Source organism: Leptinotarsa decemlineata, unplaced genomic scaffold (genome assembly GCF_025532065.1).
Source record: "Leptinotarsa decemlineata unplaced genomic scaffold, Ldec_3_MD MMD2_tig00026316_RagTag_RagTag, whole genome shotgun sequence".
Lineage (NCBI taxonomy): Eukaryota > Metazoa > Arthropoda > Insecta > Coleoptera > Chrysomelidae > Leptinotarsa > Leptinotarsa decemlineata.
In genome coordinates this window covers 2,155,928-2,174,670 of record NW_027412685.1, presented here as the reverse complement: position 1 = coordinate 2,174,670, position 18,743 = coordinate 2,155,928, and the positions used below count along the sequence as shown (strand labels likewise).

At 35.8% G+C, this 18,743-nt stretch overlaps 1 protein-coding gene across 4 annotated transcripts in view; it reads right to left on the bottom strand.

Annotated features, from left to right (window-relative positions):
- The window catches only part of LOC111511223 (uncharacterized), a 63,728-nt gene that overhangs the window by 18,779 nt on the left and 26,206 nt on the right, over positions 1-18,743 (bottom strand). For all 4 annotated transcript variants that reach the window (XM_074181792.1, XM_074181789.1, XM_074181790.1 and 1 more), the window contains exon 5: positions 4,712-4,954. In XM_074181792.1, the coding sequence (XP_074037893.1) occupies positions 4,712-4,954 (243 nt within the window). The remainder of the gene's footprint in view (positions 1-4,711; positions 4,955-18,743) is intronic.

Below are 18,743 nucleotides of genomic sequence, written 5' to 3'. Positions count from 1 at the left end.
CAAGCACTTCACGAAAATCCTTGAGGCGCTCTCAGAGCGGTGCCTGTGCCACAGTAATGATTCATATTGGATTTGAATCGCTGGAGATTAAATCCATCAGGAAGTTTATTCCACAGTTCTCCAAATGAAATAGTTCTCAATCAGTGAAATTCAAGGTGTGCTTAGTGGAACCGCATTACGATGAGCAGCCACAGTCCGTCGCGTATTTCTGATATGTACCGCTCTAGGTGGAATCAAATATGCCAATTCACTTGAACACTCCCCGTGAAAGTATATACAGGGTATTACTAAATAAGTGTAAAACATTCAAGGAGGTGATTCCTCATCAGAAAAAAGATAGGATCTTTCATATAAAGAAATTTCATTAGAGCATCCCTTGTTAAGATACAGCCCCTCAAAGGGGTACATAAAATTTGTAAAACAATTTTTTTCACAAGTACTAAAAAAGTTACAATATTGAAATTAATGTGACGTTTTGCACTACTAAAAAGACACTTAGCCACAAATTTATTTGGTTTACCCCATGGTTGTAAGGGGTGGAAAATGCAACCTCTGAAATTTATTTCCAATGAAACTCTTTGTCTTATTATTTATTTACCATTTGAAAATTTATTTTCGATAGCCTGTTTTATTCTAAACAAAAAATGTCTCTTGGGTTTTTCGTCCAACATAAACCAGTTCGCAGCAAAAAATTATTTTAGGAACAACTACAGAGACACATCGTCATGAATACGAAAATATGAAAATAATCCATCTAGTAGGTATCTATTAGCGATAGTGACAATTAAATTGGTATGACACTGTCAGTTTGTGAATTTTCGAAATTGAATTAATACTAATTGTGTGTTGTTGTCCTGTTTTTAATTTGTTACTTTAATAATCCACTTGTTATCAAAATGGCATACACAAACGAGGAAATGGCTGATACGCATTACGTTAACGGTCTGTCGCAGGGGAATCAACGGCAGCATCCTTCACATAGAATATTTGCTCGACTTCATCAACGATTACGAGAATATGGTTCATTCGACAGAAGAACAGTTTTCTCTTAATGTGTGGCTCTGAGTTATTGAGGATCATTTAATTGGGCCTTCTTTTTTACCTCCTCGATTAAATGTTGAGGCATACGTTCAATTTTTAAGAGAAGTGCATCCAGTACTGCTGGAGGAAGTTCCTTTGGGCGTCAGAAGGGATATGCTTTTTATGCATGATGGGGCTCCCGCCCATTTTAGTCAAGTAGCACGTTAGCATTTAACTGAAATATATGATAAATCAGTGGATAGGTCGAGGAGGACCACAGAACTGGCCCGCTCGATTCCTGGATCTCAATCCTCTCGATTTCTCTATTTGGGGTCATTTACAGCATTTGGTTCATCGTACTCTTGTTCGCGATGTAGAGGACTTAAGAAACCACATCATCGATGCGTGCAGGGTAATCAGAGAGACTCCAGGAATATTTGAGCAAATACGTGGCTCCATGCGCCGATGTCTAGACGCATGCGTAATGTCTGAAGGTAGACATATTGAACATTTACTATAATTTCTACATGTTGTGTGTTTTGCTATTAATAAATTAGTTTTGTTTATTACCCTTTAATTGTTTAATGCAGCTACTCATTACAAAATAACAATGAATCCAGTTCGCATTTATGAAGATGTATCTCTGTAGTTGTTCGTAAAATAATTTTTTGCTGCGAACTAGTTTATTTTGGGCAAAAAACCCAAGAGACATTTTTTGTTTAGAATGAAACGGGCTATCGGAAATAAATTTTTAAATGGTAAACAAATAATAAGACAAAAAGTTACATTGGATATAAATTTTAGGGATTGCGTTTTCCACCCGTTACAACCATGGGGTGAAACAAATAAATTACTGGCCAAGTGTCTTTTATGTAGTACAAAACGTCAAGTTATTTTCAATATTGTGACTTTTTCAGTGGTTGTGAAAAAAATTGTTATACAAATTTTATGTACTCCCTTCAAGGGGTTGTATCTTAACAAGGGATGCTTCAATGAAGTTTCTTCATATGGAAGATCCTATCTTTTTATCTTTTTTTGGATGAGGAATCATCTCCTTATATGTATTACACTTATTCAGTTACACCCTGTATAGAAGAGAGACAAATCTCCAACCTTTCTTCGATGTTCCAGGCTATCAAGGTTGCACGGGATGTTCGCATCCCCAATCAGGTGGATGGCTCTTTTCTGAATGAAATCTGACCTTTATAAAGCATGAAAAGTTGCTGAGGTGTGTATAGTTTTCTGGTTCGGAACCGTGTTTCAATCTTTTGAGAAGCAACTTTTGCAATTTCAGCGACATGATTGTGCCAAGACAAATTGGTGTCCATTTTAACCTCACAACAAACTTATCGAAGCAGAAAGCGGAATTGTCGGACCTGACGTTATTACATCCGATTCGTAGACATTCATCTTCTTGGTGAAAACCGATTCCTGGGTTTTTGTGGCATTGAATTGAACCTGGTTACTTTCATTCCAATTCGAAATCACCTCTAGATCCTCATGAAGATATGCAACCTCCTGCTGCCGGTGAAGATGAGCCTTCGTAGCCGATATCCTGCAATCTAAATCGACGCGACAAGTGTGCTATCGTCAGCAAAGCAATCTATTGGAATATTGTTTCTTTAAATTATAGTATGGTACATTTTCGATCACCACAACGCAAATTCGGAATCACCTATATCGATACCTATTTCTTATAATTGTCAAAATTCAACTGTTCCGATACCTATTTTTTATAATTGTCAAAATTCATCTCGTTGTGATAATCCCCTGTATTACAATTTGATTGTCATTCAATGTAAGCATTAGACACAAATCCAGGCTCACCACCTGTATGTTTTATGATCAGACGTTGCCTCACTAACAGGTTTTTTTAGAACTTCCATAGTATGACTACTTCAATCTTTGTGGTTCGTGTGTGTAGCGTGAATATATGTTTCAAAAATATGAATAATAGGTCGATATTCTTCTCTATAGGTCCATATTTTTTTCAAGAATTATATACCAAGTAGTCGAATAAGCTATCATTTCATCAAAGTTTCTCTCTCATTTTCAACCTTCCTTTATCGAAATCCAAGCTTATGAATGTTTTTCGCAGACATCCTGTTACCCTAATAGAAGTCAATATTTCGGATGATATTTTTATGAATTTCTTTAAGCGTAGAAAGTCGTTTCTCTTTGATATGGAAATGAATTATGCATCTGCGTGAAATTGTCATATCAGCATCGCCCATTACATTTTAGAATTTTTAATACATCTTTTTTCCTAATGGAGTTGAAAAGTTTTTTCTCACCATCTTCTATTTTTTTCATCTCTGACTTTTTTTCGCATATTTTGCACGCAAACCCCTGTAGCTTGAGCTACTCTTTCTTCAACTATCAAAATTAAAATACTATATTTGTGACAATTTTACTCATCATTACTATCAATTCTTACCTTTGCAAGTGAAATTGTCATTTCATCTTCCGTTGCTCCCGCTTACATACATCTCAATATGTTATTCAACAATTTCTGTGCTTTGCCCACAGATAACTTTGTTTTTCAGTTTACTGGTCGAATGCATTTCTAAAGACAACAAATAAGTCAGAGATTACCACACAGACCTATTTCTCAACTTACTATACGACATGAGTTCCTCGATATTTAGAGGCACAACTAGATTTGCCAAGTTGTAGTCATATGATAGAAAATCACAAGAACTATTTGTAATACAGATGAAGTTTCAACAACTTATAAACGTTCGAATTCATGATCACTAATTTCGTATTCGATTTGCAGAGTATTTCTGTTTATCCGGTGCATATTATGAAATAATTTATGATTGAGATATAGAGGATCTACAAACAAAATTAAAACTTTCAAATGACATAATTCCACCAAATATTGATATGGATAAATTATTTAGTCAGTTTAAAGAGACAACTTCAGATAAAGAATAAAGATATATAAAAATGATTGCGATATTGAAAAAATGAGTTAAAAAATCACAGCTAATGAAGATTATAGTTTGAATTATAATGAAAATTAGAAACATATTGAAACGGTCATAGGGAAAGCCACAGCAGAATTTTGTAAAAATCAATTTGAGATCGCCTCCCCAAAATCAATTTGGACTACTTTGATCCCGATAATCTACAATGGACCACCAAGAAACTGTCAAATCAAATCCTTTAGGCTCAGAAGATCAAAATTAAATATGTGAAACACTCAATTAGTAAACTTCTATTCTACAGCAGGTTTCATCGGCAGAATATGTTTGAGTGTTGTTATTGTTTTCATAACTTATAACATTTTGTACTAAATGTTTCCATGCGATCATGCTAAATAAGTAGATTTAATATTTATGTAGGTCGCCTCGACCAATTCTGATCAATTATATTGTGATGACTGATTCTAAACAAATCTTATTCTGTTAAGTTGATATATTTCATTTTATTTCAATTTATAAAATTTTAATCATTGATTTTTTGTGATTGCTATTGACATATCCCATCCAAATTTGGTGTTTGTCTAATGGGATAAAAAATAAATGAATAAAAATGTATAGAATAAATACAACTTGTTATACAAAAAAAGGATTTTCATTGCATCATAGTAAAATAAAAATAATTTTTTTTGATATTTCAATAAGAAAAGATTCATTAACTCGAAAAATTATTTTTTTCACCTTAATGTTTATGAATTACTCACTCTTTCTTAAGAACTTCATATTGTGTTTGCCTCTCTCCAATATCTTGATCATAACTAGCCAACCAGTTTTGCAATTGTGTTTCTGTTTTGAATCTTTTGGATCTAGCAGCTTTCTCTACATCCAAATGATCCGCTAACAGAGTTTCATATTGGTTAACTAATTTCTTGGCTTCTTCCGAGAGTTCTGCTTGTTTGGCATCACTTTTTATGGTTTTGTGCATCATTATTTCTTCCGATTTGTGCCTGTAAATGATAATTAGTATAATCAATTCAATTACTACTTTCCTCAAAAAATTTGTTTTTTGTGATCAGTTTCTCAATCTTCAGGAGGCTTCGATTAACCTTTGAGAGTACATCCCTTTCAAATATTATTGGGTACATATCCAAATTTTAAATCAGTCAATGATCTGGCTTATTTCCTTTTGATAAAAAACCTGACTGATTTACATTTCACTATTCTATTGATTCAGCAACATGGATGAGAATCAAATATAATTTAACTTGAGTTACCAATTGAATTTTCACTGAATATGTCCATTAGTATTCATGAGTGAATCTACTACTATTATATGACTTCTTAGCAGCCACTAGCATTCGTACTCTATCAAGGCAATGATATTTGGTTGTCAGTAGACCGCTGTGACTCAAAGTGTGATGGATACGGCGTAGTTTGGCGGCTATTCGCCGCACTGCGAGCGTGAAAGGCACGCTGGCCGTTCTGTAATCCATCACACATTGGATACGAGACGCGTATCGCCTACATCTTGTGTAGCTGCCGTTCTATCTTCCGAACCGCAAGGCCGTCGTTCGGATTCTGAAAGCGATTGGACGATACTATACACGGTGGTGTGAATTTGCCAGATGTCAGCCTCTTCTGTTAAAACACTATGAGACTCCACATCCAAACAAGCCAGTCCTTATGGCTTCAGGGATCTAATTATGTGGAGCGCCCTGCGTGTTCTGATCATTTCCATTGGTAGCATGATTAGAGTCTCCTCTCCAGCTATGTCAACGGATGATAAAACTGTCATTTCTACTATAGTATGAACATCTTTATAGTATACTTATGTTAGCTTATGTTACTTCGTTAGCAAGCTGGGAAGGAGCTATACAGGCTGATTCACGGTGGATGACACATTAGACGTTTCTGGTGAACCAAACAACGGATCACTTTGAAAATTTAATGGAGGGCATATTCGGACATTCTCTAGCCAACTAAAATATTTTCGGCAATGCGGTGTTGCCGCTTCTATTGGAAAGCAGTAGCAACTTTGATTTTTCAAATGGAACACTCTGTATATAATATTATTTTTGGAATCTCCAACAATTGCCCGACAACTTTTCTTGATATTTCCCTATACCTATCTGTTACCGTTTTCGAAATAAAAATTAATTTCAATTTTTTTCTCCGAAAATCATGACTCCTAAAAATGCCGATATCTTTTAGTTAAGAAGTACTATGATATCGAAATTTGGTTTGGAGTTAGGTGATACTTGGACACTTCCCACACGTCAGCCTAATCTCCGTTACTTCAATACAGGGTGGTAAAAAAATACAGTTTTTTCGTTTGCTTGAAAAAGTTGCTGAAATTTGATTATTTTAAATAGAACACCCTGTATATTATTGAAAATTCGGAAAGCTGCTGAAATTTGCTTTCTTTCAATGTATATCATACCTATACCTAACTAGTCAAGTTTCGGACTTATGAACATTTATTTGTGAAAATGTCCCTTCAGAATAGTATTTCCATTCGGTATTTGGTAAGCAGGCCATGATTACTATTTGACAGTAGCGTTGTGACATTCTCCTAATAATATCGACATTTTTGTCACTTCAGAAGTTGCAAATACCTTCAAAACGATGGAACAAAACTATTCAAATGAAGTTCTTATGAATTTGTTTATTATTTTTGAACAGTGTGACAAAATCATCAGCAGAATATGTAGAAAGTTCAATGATATGTATCCGAATCTACCGCCAATGAACCTCAAGAAATTTATACGAATTCAGAAAAACTTCAATGCATTTGGATCAACTTTAAAAGCACCAAGAAACTTGCTTCGACCCGTAACTTTCGAAGACAACCAGATTAATGTCTTAGCATATTTTCACGCATTTCCCGAGTCATCGATAAGAAGTGCTGAAGAAGATTTGGGTATAAAATTTTCATCGGTTCAAAGAATCTTGCGAAGACATAAAATGCATGATTATAAATTCACCAAAATTCAAGCAATGAAGCCTCAAGATCCTCAACAGAGAGTAGAATTTTGTGAAATGTTGTTGACACGCATTCAAGAAGATCCACTTTTTTTAAATAAAATTATTTGGACTGATGAATCGAAATTTTCGAGAGAAGGGATTTTCAATAGAAAAAATCGTCATTATTGGTCCAGTGAAAATCCTCACGTCACAAAAGAAGCCGGATTTCAAGAAAAATTTAGTTTTAATGTCTTCTGCATGTTGATGGACAACAAATTGAGGTACGTGATATACGAGGAGTCATTAGCATCCAGAAGCTACCTGAATATTTTGGAGAATACTGTAGACAGTTTCGTGGATAATCTGCCACTCGAAGATTATCGAAACTGTTGGTACCAACTGGACGGAGCTCCTGCACATTGCACAAGAGAAGTGAACGCAGAACTGGATAGACTATTTGACGATCGGTGGATGAGGCGCTTGGGACCATGGAATTGGCCAGCGAGATCACCCGATCTTAAACCATTAGATTTTTATTTGTGGGGAATGTTTAAAGAGAAAGTTTACAAAATACCCGTGCGTTCGAGAGATGAATTGTTGAAAGGATTGCCCAAACATTTGAATATTTGGATCCCAATGAAATCAGATCTGCCACCACGAAAGCAGTCAACACCCGCATTTTAAAGTGCTTGGAAGTGAACGGCCAGCGATTCGAACATATTTTGAAATATTCCACATGATTGTTTTACTTTTTTATAATTATTCATATCAATATTTCCAATTTCAAGTTTCTTGGTGCTTTTTTAAAGTTTATCCAAACATATTGAAATTGTTCTGAATTCGTTTAAATTTCTTGAGGTTCATTGGCGGTAGATTCGGATACATTTCATTGAATTTTCTACATGTTCTGCTGATAATTTTGTCACACTCTCCAAAAATAATAAACAAATTCATAAGAACTTCGTTTGAATAGTTTTGTTCCATCGTTTTGAAGGTATTTGCAACTTCTGAAGTGACAAAAATGTCGATATTATTAGGAGAATGTCACAACGCTACTGTCAAATAGTAATCATGGCCTGCTTACCAAATACCGAATGGAAGTCCGAATGTTCATAAGTCCGAAACTTGACTAGTTAGGTATAGGTATGATATACATAGAAAGAAAGCAAATTTCAGCAGCTTTCCGAATTTTCAATAATATACAGGGTGTTCCTTTTAAAATAATCAAATTTCAGCAACTTTTTCAAGCAAACGAAAAAACTGTATTTTTTTACCACCCTGTATTGAAGTAACGGAGATTAGGCTGACGTGTGGGAAGTGTCCAAGTATCACCAAACTCCAAACCAAATTTCGATATCATAGTACTTCTTAACTAAAAGATATCGGCATTTTTAGAAGTCATGATTTTCGAAGAAAAAAATTGAAATTAATTTTTATTTCGAAAACAGTAACAGATAGGTATAGGGAAATATCAAGAAAAGTTGTCGGGCAATTGTTGGAGATTCCAAAAATAATATTATATACAGAGTGTTCCATTTGAAAAATCAAAGTTGCTACTGCTTTCTAATAGAAGCGGCAACACCGCATCGTCGAAAATATCTTAGTTGGCTAGAGAATGTCCGAATATGTCCTCCATTGAATTTTCAAAGTGATCCGTTGTCTGGTTCACCAGAAACGTCTAATGTGCCATCCACCGTGAATCAGCCTGTATAGCCCTGCCGCCGAAAATAGGATACGTAATCTCTAAGATTTTGTGTTTCACACCACAGAGCATGCATTCTTGCCATGTACCTTCTTCACGCGGGCTCACTACTCTAGTAACAATTTATGTTATTGAGAGTCACACACAAGTGAAATCAAAAAGTATCTTGATAGTACTCTGATAAAATATGATAGGCTCTCTCACAGAAAAAATCCTTCAAAACTTCCCTGAAGTTCCTGTTATTACATGCACCTTCTAGATACGATAGGATGTGATTGAATATTTTCAACCCATTATAAATGAAAGAGTTTTTGATACCGCAGAAAGGGATTCCGTATCGAAGGTAAGATTATATGAGAGAGTGATATGTAACTTTGGCAGCTGCAAATCTTAACTACTAAGATGTCAGCCTCTTAGGTTAAGACCCAGAGGATGACTTTGATTTGAGACCTCTTCAAATTTCAAATCACTGTCAATAGTCAACTTGTAAACTGGTAATGAAACATTTGAAGCAAACTACGAGTTATGGAACGACCGTTCCCACGGATTGCTGCTCTCACGGAAACATGATCTGCTGACAGCGGTTTTCCAAGAAATCCTTATCTGGACTTGCGAGGCGACGTTGATCATTTTAACGTTCATTTTTATTCATTCTATTTGTAACTCTTGATAGGGAAAGTCGTTTCCAATTGTACATTTATGAAATAAATATTTTTTTAAAACACAATTCTCCGTTCAAAGTATTTAACTGGCGCAGTCGATAGGATTTGTGCAGTGCGTTAAAAGTAATTTTTCGTGACTTGGAGTGTCTACTTCTTAAGCACAAATTCGAAAAATCGTGATCCATCGAGGATTGTACCGGACGGACCAAGAAACGACCCTACTTCTGGAGGCTACAAAGAATCATTGGAGGAGGAACTGGCGACTACAAGATTCTGGACCACCAAAATAACTGTAAGTGCCAAATTTCCTTTTCGCCTTTACTGAACCCTCTGCATAAGGATTTCGGTGAAGATAATTTAGGACAGTTCATTGCGAACAAAAACGGCGTCTATACTAGACGAGTAATTTAGGAAGAAAAAAAAATCAATTTTGTGAATTTTTGTTAAGAAATTTCAATAAATTCGAATCTGAAGTCAATAATACAGAATTATTGATTGAATATTGATTCATGAACGAACTTGACGATACTTTGAATAGACTAGGTAATTTATCAGTACAAAAAATTCAGTAGTTAGCGAAAGTAATTCCGAACCTGAACTACTATTACCAATAATTACAATGGCTCTACCACAGCAACAAAATGTTCAAATGAACTGGGATCTTTTCAAGTCTCGACCTAATAACCTGAAACCTTTCGATGGTGACAGGAACGCACTTAATAAATTTATTGATAGGTGCGATTCATTGATTAACACCTATGAAACATTCAACGATGCATCTTTGAACAAACATGTCTTTGAATGCATCCAGGAAAAATTGATCGGGAAAGCAGAATACATGGTTGGAAATCGACCAGAACTCAATACTTGGGAAAGTTTGAAAAATGCTCTGAAACAGTGTTTTTCTGATCGTAGGAATATAGATTGTCTCGTTCTGGAACTAACGAGGAGTCGACCTCATAAAGGTGAAGACTTACTCAGTTTCGGAAGTAGGTTGTAACTGATTAGAAGTAGCATGGTACAGAGAATCAGTAATGATTCTAATTTGAGTAGAGAACAGAAACTTTGTCAAATAACACATTATGATAAGGTTGCACTTGGTACATTCATTGCTGGATGTACAGGTATTCTCAGAAATAATTTACATCTTAAAAACCCAAATTCTCTTGAAGACGCAATGGCGTATGTGAACGAATACGAAAATTTTGAAAAGTTATATGGCACCGCCCAAGATAACTATAGAACCAAATTCAATACTCATACCAACAGACATACCCACATGACCAATGTCTCAACGAACACCACCGTTCAACAAACAATACCAAATCAATCACAGAGACAATTCAATTATCCCAACACCAATTTTTCGAACTCAAACTTCTCTCCGAGACCCATTTGGCCCAATCAACCAATAAATGTCCAACCCGGGCAACTACCACCCCGAAAATATCCTACTAATCGAGAAGTGTTTGGTACCCCTCAAAATGTCTTCAAACCCAAACAAATTTCTCCAAACCAATTGCCAAAACCTGAACCCATGTCGACTACTTCTAGAAACCCCACTAGGATGTCCCACCAACAAATTCCTCAATACCGGCAAGACCCCAGGACCAACTTCAGAACGCAATATGGTTCAAACCAATTCCAAAACCAACCACGATTCTTCCAGCAGAATCAAAACCCAAATTTCATTTCAGAGGAATTATTTTCAAATGAATATGAAAACCCGATAGATTTTTATGATTAACCTACCAACCAATATCAATATTATGAACACCCCAATACAGACGAAAGCCCTGATCAAGGCAATTATTTCGAAAATGAATTCGATCAACAACCACCTTGTATCTCAAACGATGACATTTTAGACTCTGACGAAATCGCAAATTTTCAGACGGCGAGCCAACGGGACCAATCGACCTAGCTGAAATCAATCTCTCATGCAATAATGCCTTACCATATGTAGAAACCAACAACCCAAAATTCAAACTACTTATCGATACGGAAAGCTCTCGATCGATAATCAAACCTTCGATAATTGAAAAATTATTTTCAGATAAAATATATCACTCCAATACCATTATAAAAACGGCAACTGGTTGTCAAGAGGTCAGATATCAAGCTTCAATACCAGCCTTTTCTGAATTTAATACGGATTATGAAATTGATTTCATCTTATTCGATTTTCATGACTATTTCGATGGCGTTTTAGGACTGACAGATTTAATAAACATGAACCTCAATATCGATTTGATTAATATGAAATTGATAGGAAAAAATATTGAAATACCTTTCAAATTCAGACAACCTTCAGATTTCAGTGTTTCTTTTTCAGTAAACCCGCTGGAAAAGATGATAAAAAATCTGCCAGTGAGTGTGTATGAAGGCGAAATTTTGACAATCGAAGGAACTATGAATAATCTCATTATTCCCCAAATATTGACTATTGCCAAAAACGGGTATGCCCTGATTGAAATTCAAAACCCCACCAATAAAACAATTTCAGTAAACTTACTTGAACCCCTACCTGTCACCCAATTTGTATCCTCGACATACGAAATATTCACCCTCGAATCTTTCACAAACCCCGACAAATAGACAGATGACCATTCCGTATCATACGAAGCCGACCTTCAGGTCGGCTTCGCAGACTTAATTCACATTGACCACATGAATTCAGAGGAAAAGATCGCTATAATCAGAGTATGCAAAGAGTATTCGGATATCTTTCTCAAACCAGGAGACGGGTTGACATTTACTTAAAAAATCAAACATGAGATAAGGACTACAGATGAAATACCGGTACACACCAAATCATATAGGTATCCATACGTCCACAGACAAAAAGTCGAACGTCAGATCAATGATATGCTTGAGAAAAATATCATACGACCCAGCTGTAGCCCGTGGTCGTCCCCCATTTGGATCGTGCACAAAAAACTCGATTCATCTGGTAAACAAAAATGGAGAATAGTTGTGTTGATTATCGTAAAATCAACGAAAAAAACTATAGATGATCGATACCCAATCCCCAATATTAATGACATATTGGATAAATTGAGACGTGCTCAATATTTTACTACCCTCGATCTGGCCAGTGGGTTCCTCCAAATTGAAATGGCCCAAAATGTTATCGAAAAAACCGCATTTAATGTGGATCATGGTCATTATGAGTACTTGAGGATGCCGTTTGGTCTCAAAAACGCACCATCAAGCTTTCAACGAGTAATGAATGAGGTCCTCAAAGACTTGCAAAATAAAATCTGCATGGTCTACATGGATGACTTCATCATATTCAGCACCGGACTTCAGGAGCACATTCAAAACCTCAAATTGGTATTTTCCAAATTGCGTGAAGCTCGTTTGAAAATTCAATTAGATAAATCGGAATTCCTTCGAAAAGAAGTCGAATTTTTAGGACATGTGATTACACCCGAAGGTATCAAACCTAATCCCCTAAAAATCACGGCTATCAAAAATTTCCCAATTCCAAAGACTCGAAAAGATATAAAATCATTTTTGGGACTATTGGGCTATTATCAGAAATTCATTAAGAATTTCGCCAGACTCACAAAACCCATGACCAAATGTCTAAAGAAAAATGAAAAAGTAGAGCACACGAAAGACTTCATTGATTGCTTCAATACATGCAAATCAATCCTTATGTCTGAACCTGTTCTAGCATATCCTGACTTCGAGAAACCATTCGAACTGACCACAGACGCCTCAAATTTCGCAATAGGCGCCATATTATCCCAAAATGACCACCCAATATGCTATGCCTCCCGGACACTAAACCCAGCAGAAGTCAATTATTCGACAATCAAAAAAGAACTTCTTGCCATCGTCTGGAGCTGAAAATATTTCCGGCCCTATTCATTCGGTCGAAAGTTTACAATATTTTCCGATCAAAAACCCCTTCAGTGGCTCTCTTCATTGAAAGAACCCAACTCTAGGTTGGTACGCTGGCGTTTAAAACTCGAAGAGTTTGAATACGTCATACAGTACAAAAAAGGCAAGTCAAATCAAGCAGCTGATGCCCTTTCGAGAAACCCTTCCAACGCCGATTTGAATGCCCTGGAAACTTTATACATTCAAAATAATCCAGGTGACGTCGACGAAATAATCAGAGTCATATTGACAAATCCCGAAGAAATCCCCGAATTGGACGAGACCGTTCTCCAAATTATCGAACCCCCGAAAAATCCACAGAAAATCAATATAATTTCTGACATTCAAATCATTCCTCCAAAAGAAAAAGAAGAAAATTCTGACTCAGAAACTGTTCACACTTCACTTGAGGACCCTACATGTAATATTCCCATTTCAGATCGGGCTATAAATACATATAAAAACCAGGTAATCATCACACTTGGGGATATAGAAAAATTGAAGTGCAAGATCGAAAAAGTATTTGAAAATTTTCGGTCATATGTCACACTACCGAGAAAAAACATCAAAAATAACATCGTCAAATACATTGATCCAAAACAAACATACACTTTAAGGACCCTTCATTGCAAAGGCTTTTCAGCAACACGATACAATATCTTTTCAAAAATTCTTCTTTCAAAATTGTCGAATGTCCCACATTTCTTACTGATGTGGAAACATCAAATGACCAAGAGGAAAAACTTCAACTTTACCATACAAAAAAAACGTGTCACAGAGGTATCAATGAAATGAAACAATCTCTGAGTTCACGGTTTTATTGGCCTAAAATGATTGATGATATCCAAAATTTTGTCAATAACTGCGGAATATGTCAAAAGAATGAATATGATCGAAATCCCCCAATCATAAAATTCAATCTCACTCCTACCACTTCAAAATCATTCGAACATCCACGATATCGAACGAAAGTTTTACTACAATTATCGATATGGTCAAGCATACCCCTTAAGAGCCCTTACCGGTGTCCTAGTTCTCGAAAGCCTTCTCAATTTCATTTCTCATCATGGATTACCGCTAAAAATTACCACTGACTCTGGTACTGAGTTCAAAAATAAATAACTAGAAAACTTCTGTAAATTATATAGAATAGAACTTCATTATACAAGTCCCAAAAATAGCAATTCCAATTCCCCTGTGGAGAGGTTTCACTCGACCTTGATCGAACATTATCGATGCTTGAGAGAGGAAAACAAGAATCTTCCCCCTGAGCAATTAATGAAACGCGCCCTCCTCGGATACAATAACTCAATTCATAGTGTCACAAAATTCACCCCGTTCGAAGTAGTGAAAGGTCACATCAATAATACGAATCCATTCGATCTCAGTGATCATATCATTATGTCAGAATACGTTCAAGCCCATAAAGACACTACCCAAAAATTGTACCAATCTATATAACAGACAAACCAACAAACCAAAGAAAAATGTATAGAAAAGAGAAATGAAAACCGAGATGAACCCCCTGATTTTTCTGATCAACAAGTAGCATATATCAGGACCAAAGCACGACAAAAAGACCGACCCAAATTCAACCTATCACAAAAATATTGCCCAAAAGCCCTTGACTAACAAAAAAACTTTGTTACAGGGAACTGACGAAAATGAGGTTACCAATCCTGACCCTAATATTTCACGTACTTCAAGTACTATGTGACGAAGACATTCAAATCAATACCATTCATAACCCCATTCTTCCCATACAATTAGGCAACGCCAAAATTATCTATAGTAAACATACATTTCCTTACTACATCGATTTGAGTCCAATTATCAATCAATTAAATAACTTGAAAATATATTTCAATATAATCAAAAATAATTTCAATAAGGAAAATGTTACCAATCCAATTTCCTACCATGGTCTATCCGAAAATATGCTTCAGAGAACTGAATATCTCATTCAAACAACTCAGACAAAACTGGACAACCTTCAACCACATATTCGTGTTAAACGTGGTATGATCAATGGAATCGGCAAAATCAATAAATTGCTTTTCGGAACACTTGACGCTAATGACGGAAAGCGTTACGATCAAACCATTGCAATATTGGAAAAAAATCAAGAAAATATCATTCACGAATTGCATCTTCAAACCTCTCTATCAAAACAATTAATCAATCATTATAATCGAACCATTCGAACGCTCAATTCAAATCAAGAAGCGCTCGAAAACAGCTTGCCATTCAAAAAACCATTGTCGATCTCTGCCAAAATATCATAACATTCATTGACAACCTAGAAGACGCAATTACCTTCGCAAAATTGAATGCTTTGCATAATTCATTTATATCCAGTTCGGTTCTGAAAGAAATGATAAAATACTTGAGTCAAATTTACGATGAAAGCGAAATTTCAAAATTAGAAAATATTTTGTCAAACTACCAATTCTTTGGCACACAAGTTACATTTTCGAACACGAAATTGATTTTCTCAATTCATGTTCCAATTATCAGAAACGAAATTTTTATGTTTTATCACCTGTACCCCATCATCCAAAACCACCATATTTTTGTCCTCAAATATCCCTATTTGGCGCGAGCAGCTTCGAAAAATCAATTCGAATCAAACCTGTGTCCATTATTGGAGGAAACATATTTCTGTATCGAAGACTACTACCCACAGGACCAGTGCATAACCCAGCTGATTGAAGGCAATATCACAACAAATTGCCAACCCATTCCAATCAACGTAGGCGAATCCATAGCCGAACAAATCACCCCGTACGAGAAGAAAGAATTTTCTCAAAGTGCAGAGCTGATCGATATATCGAAGTTAACATCCCCACACTCGTCAAAATACCCAAATTTATATACATAAGAAATAATAGTAGACCAAGAACTGCGCTTTGAGGAACTCCATAGTTTGTTTCACCTTTCTTAGAATAACTAGACGTCTGGCTACGCTCAGTCAAATAAGATTTAAACCATACTGTTTTAGTTTCCGAAGCCGTGAACCATGACTAACATAGTCGAACGCCTTAGATACGCCACCCACAGAACACAGTAGCTGCAGTATATCCACCATTTAATTTGTTATATAGACTGTACAGTAATGGAAAATGGCATCATTTGTGTTTTTTCTACTGTGGAATCCAAACGGACATTTATTCAATATCTGGTTTTTCTCGACAAAATACACTAGTCTTTTGTAGACTAGTTCATCTATAATTTTTGTAAGTGTTGTCATTAAAGAAATAGATCGAATTGTCATTAAAGAAATAGATCGAAAGTCCAAAGAGATATAGTTCAAATAAAAGATATACTTAGTGCCCCCTACCTTCTAGCAGTTCCCCTTTAATAACTCACACAACGCGGTACTCATCGCTACATTCTGTTGGTCACCGTAACATGACTTCAAATTTAATTTTATGACTCTTAGCCAATCATAAAACTCGGTTAGTAAAAATTATCCAATACGAACCGCCAATTCTTCAGTCCACGTGGACTAATTCGTTGCGGCATAATTCCTTCGTATCGGTTTTTTTGGCCTTTGACTTCGCCGACACCTTTAAGATTACTATATCGGTTACTTCGACTATACCAATATCTCCACCTTCATGAAGAGGAATCACAACAGAAGTTTATAGAATATTTGGAAAAACTTCTTCATTAAATAGTGCTAAGAGCTTTATCTAGCAGATTTTCGGAAATATTCAAGGATATGTCGTCAATTCCTGAAGTGTGTTTGTTTTCTTTCTTCCTAATGACCCTATTAATTCTGAGAGGTTTGTGTCATAAAGAGTGAAATTATCTGATATAATAACCAATTAAATTATCTAGTGGATCATACAGAATGTGAATATTTTTAGTTAGTTTCTCTTCAATTACTTAGGTAAAAATAGTGGATGATAATAGAATATCCAATTTTTACTTTCAACCATTTCTTGAAGACCAATAATTATCTACCATGTTTTTTTGACTTATTGCTTGCTTTCTTTATTATGTTAGTATAAAGAGTTTCAGCAGTTTTAATGGTGTTTTAGTAAAGTCTGCGGTAGTGGATGAAATAATTTAGGAAATATGCGGATATTGTTAATTTTTTGGGAACCAAAATTTGAGTCTACCGAGTGGTTAGCCCTGTAGATCCACGGCCGAATAATGTTCTCCCTCTTGGGCGTGCCTGGGCTGCCGGTCCGGTTTTGCACCAGTTGCTCGGGTAAGTGGTGGTGCAACTCACCGAAGGACTTAGAAGGTGTTAGATGCCATTTCTGCTTATTATTATTATTTTTGATTTTTTAATGTGAATTATTCGCGATAGTTGGCTGCGTAGACTTTTGATACCCATACAAAAAAGTCTAGTGGTGTGGAATCGGGAATCTAGGTAACCATTCTGTAGAAAATCTTCTTCGAATCCATCGACCCAAAAAGTTATTATCGAGGAACTATTGAACTATAACAACGCGTTGAGGTGGAAAAACTAATCTTTTTCACGATAGAGGATCTAAATGGATGTCGTTGTTGATGCTGATTTCACCTCAAATATTTATCTAATTCAAATATCCTCCATCAATTAGGTTTGCTGATGATTTAGTTTTTGGGGACATTGGGAGTAAATTTGGCGTAAAATATTGGGATTTGAATCACTCTAGTATCGAAAATTTTAACGATTTAGTTGTCTTTCAAGGTGGAAGCTACCCGAATAACATGTGTTATATAACAAAGATATATCAAGGTTGGCACGCTCGGAGAGGATATTTTCTAATAATACATCCTCTTTCAATCATTTTCACTATCTGAGAATAAAATTTTTGTCGATAAAGGATTCTGAAAACTATTGTACGACTCGCTTTAGAGGCTTGGTCAATTTTCAAAGACGGCGCGTTTTTCTTCAATACAACGTGGCCTAAAACTGCAACATTGATGTTCCCATGAATTTATGAATTTATTTAATTTATTTAAATATAACATCTGTTCTTAAAAATCTCGGGCCTGAGAAACAAAAGGCGTTTTTTTTTGTTCAAAGTAGGCCTTATTCACCAACGTAATCTCCAACAAGAGACACACAATCATTACAGTGCCGCTCTGACATTTCAATACCAGTTTTTAAAACTATTCATATATTGCATCAAAATAGGCTCTAGTTTCAACAATAAACTCTTCATTCGAAAGAAACTTACCGGTGAGTATATTTTTGAGGTATGTGAATAGCCCGTAGTCACTGGGAGCCAAATTTGACGTATATGATACATGCGGGGCAATTCGAAGCCCATTTCATGGAATTCAGCCATCGTTTTCATCGATTTGTAATACTGTGCATTGTCTTGGTGAAGCAGCACTTTCGTTTCCTTCAGATAGGGTCGTTTTTCCGCAATTTCGACTTTTATACGCTCCAAAAACGCTATATAATATTTACTGTTGATGGTATTTCCTCTCTCAAGATAGTCGATAAATATTACACCCAAAATACCGAGGCCATAAATGTTCCAGCCGATTGTTGTGCTTTCTGGCTCTTTGGGCGAGGTTCATCAGTTGCTCTCCACTCAGATGACTATCGTTTTGATTCCGGAGTGAAGT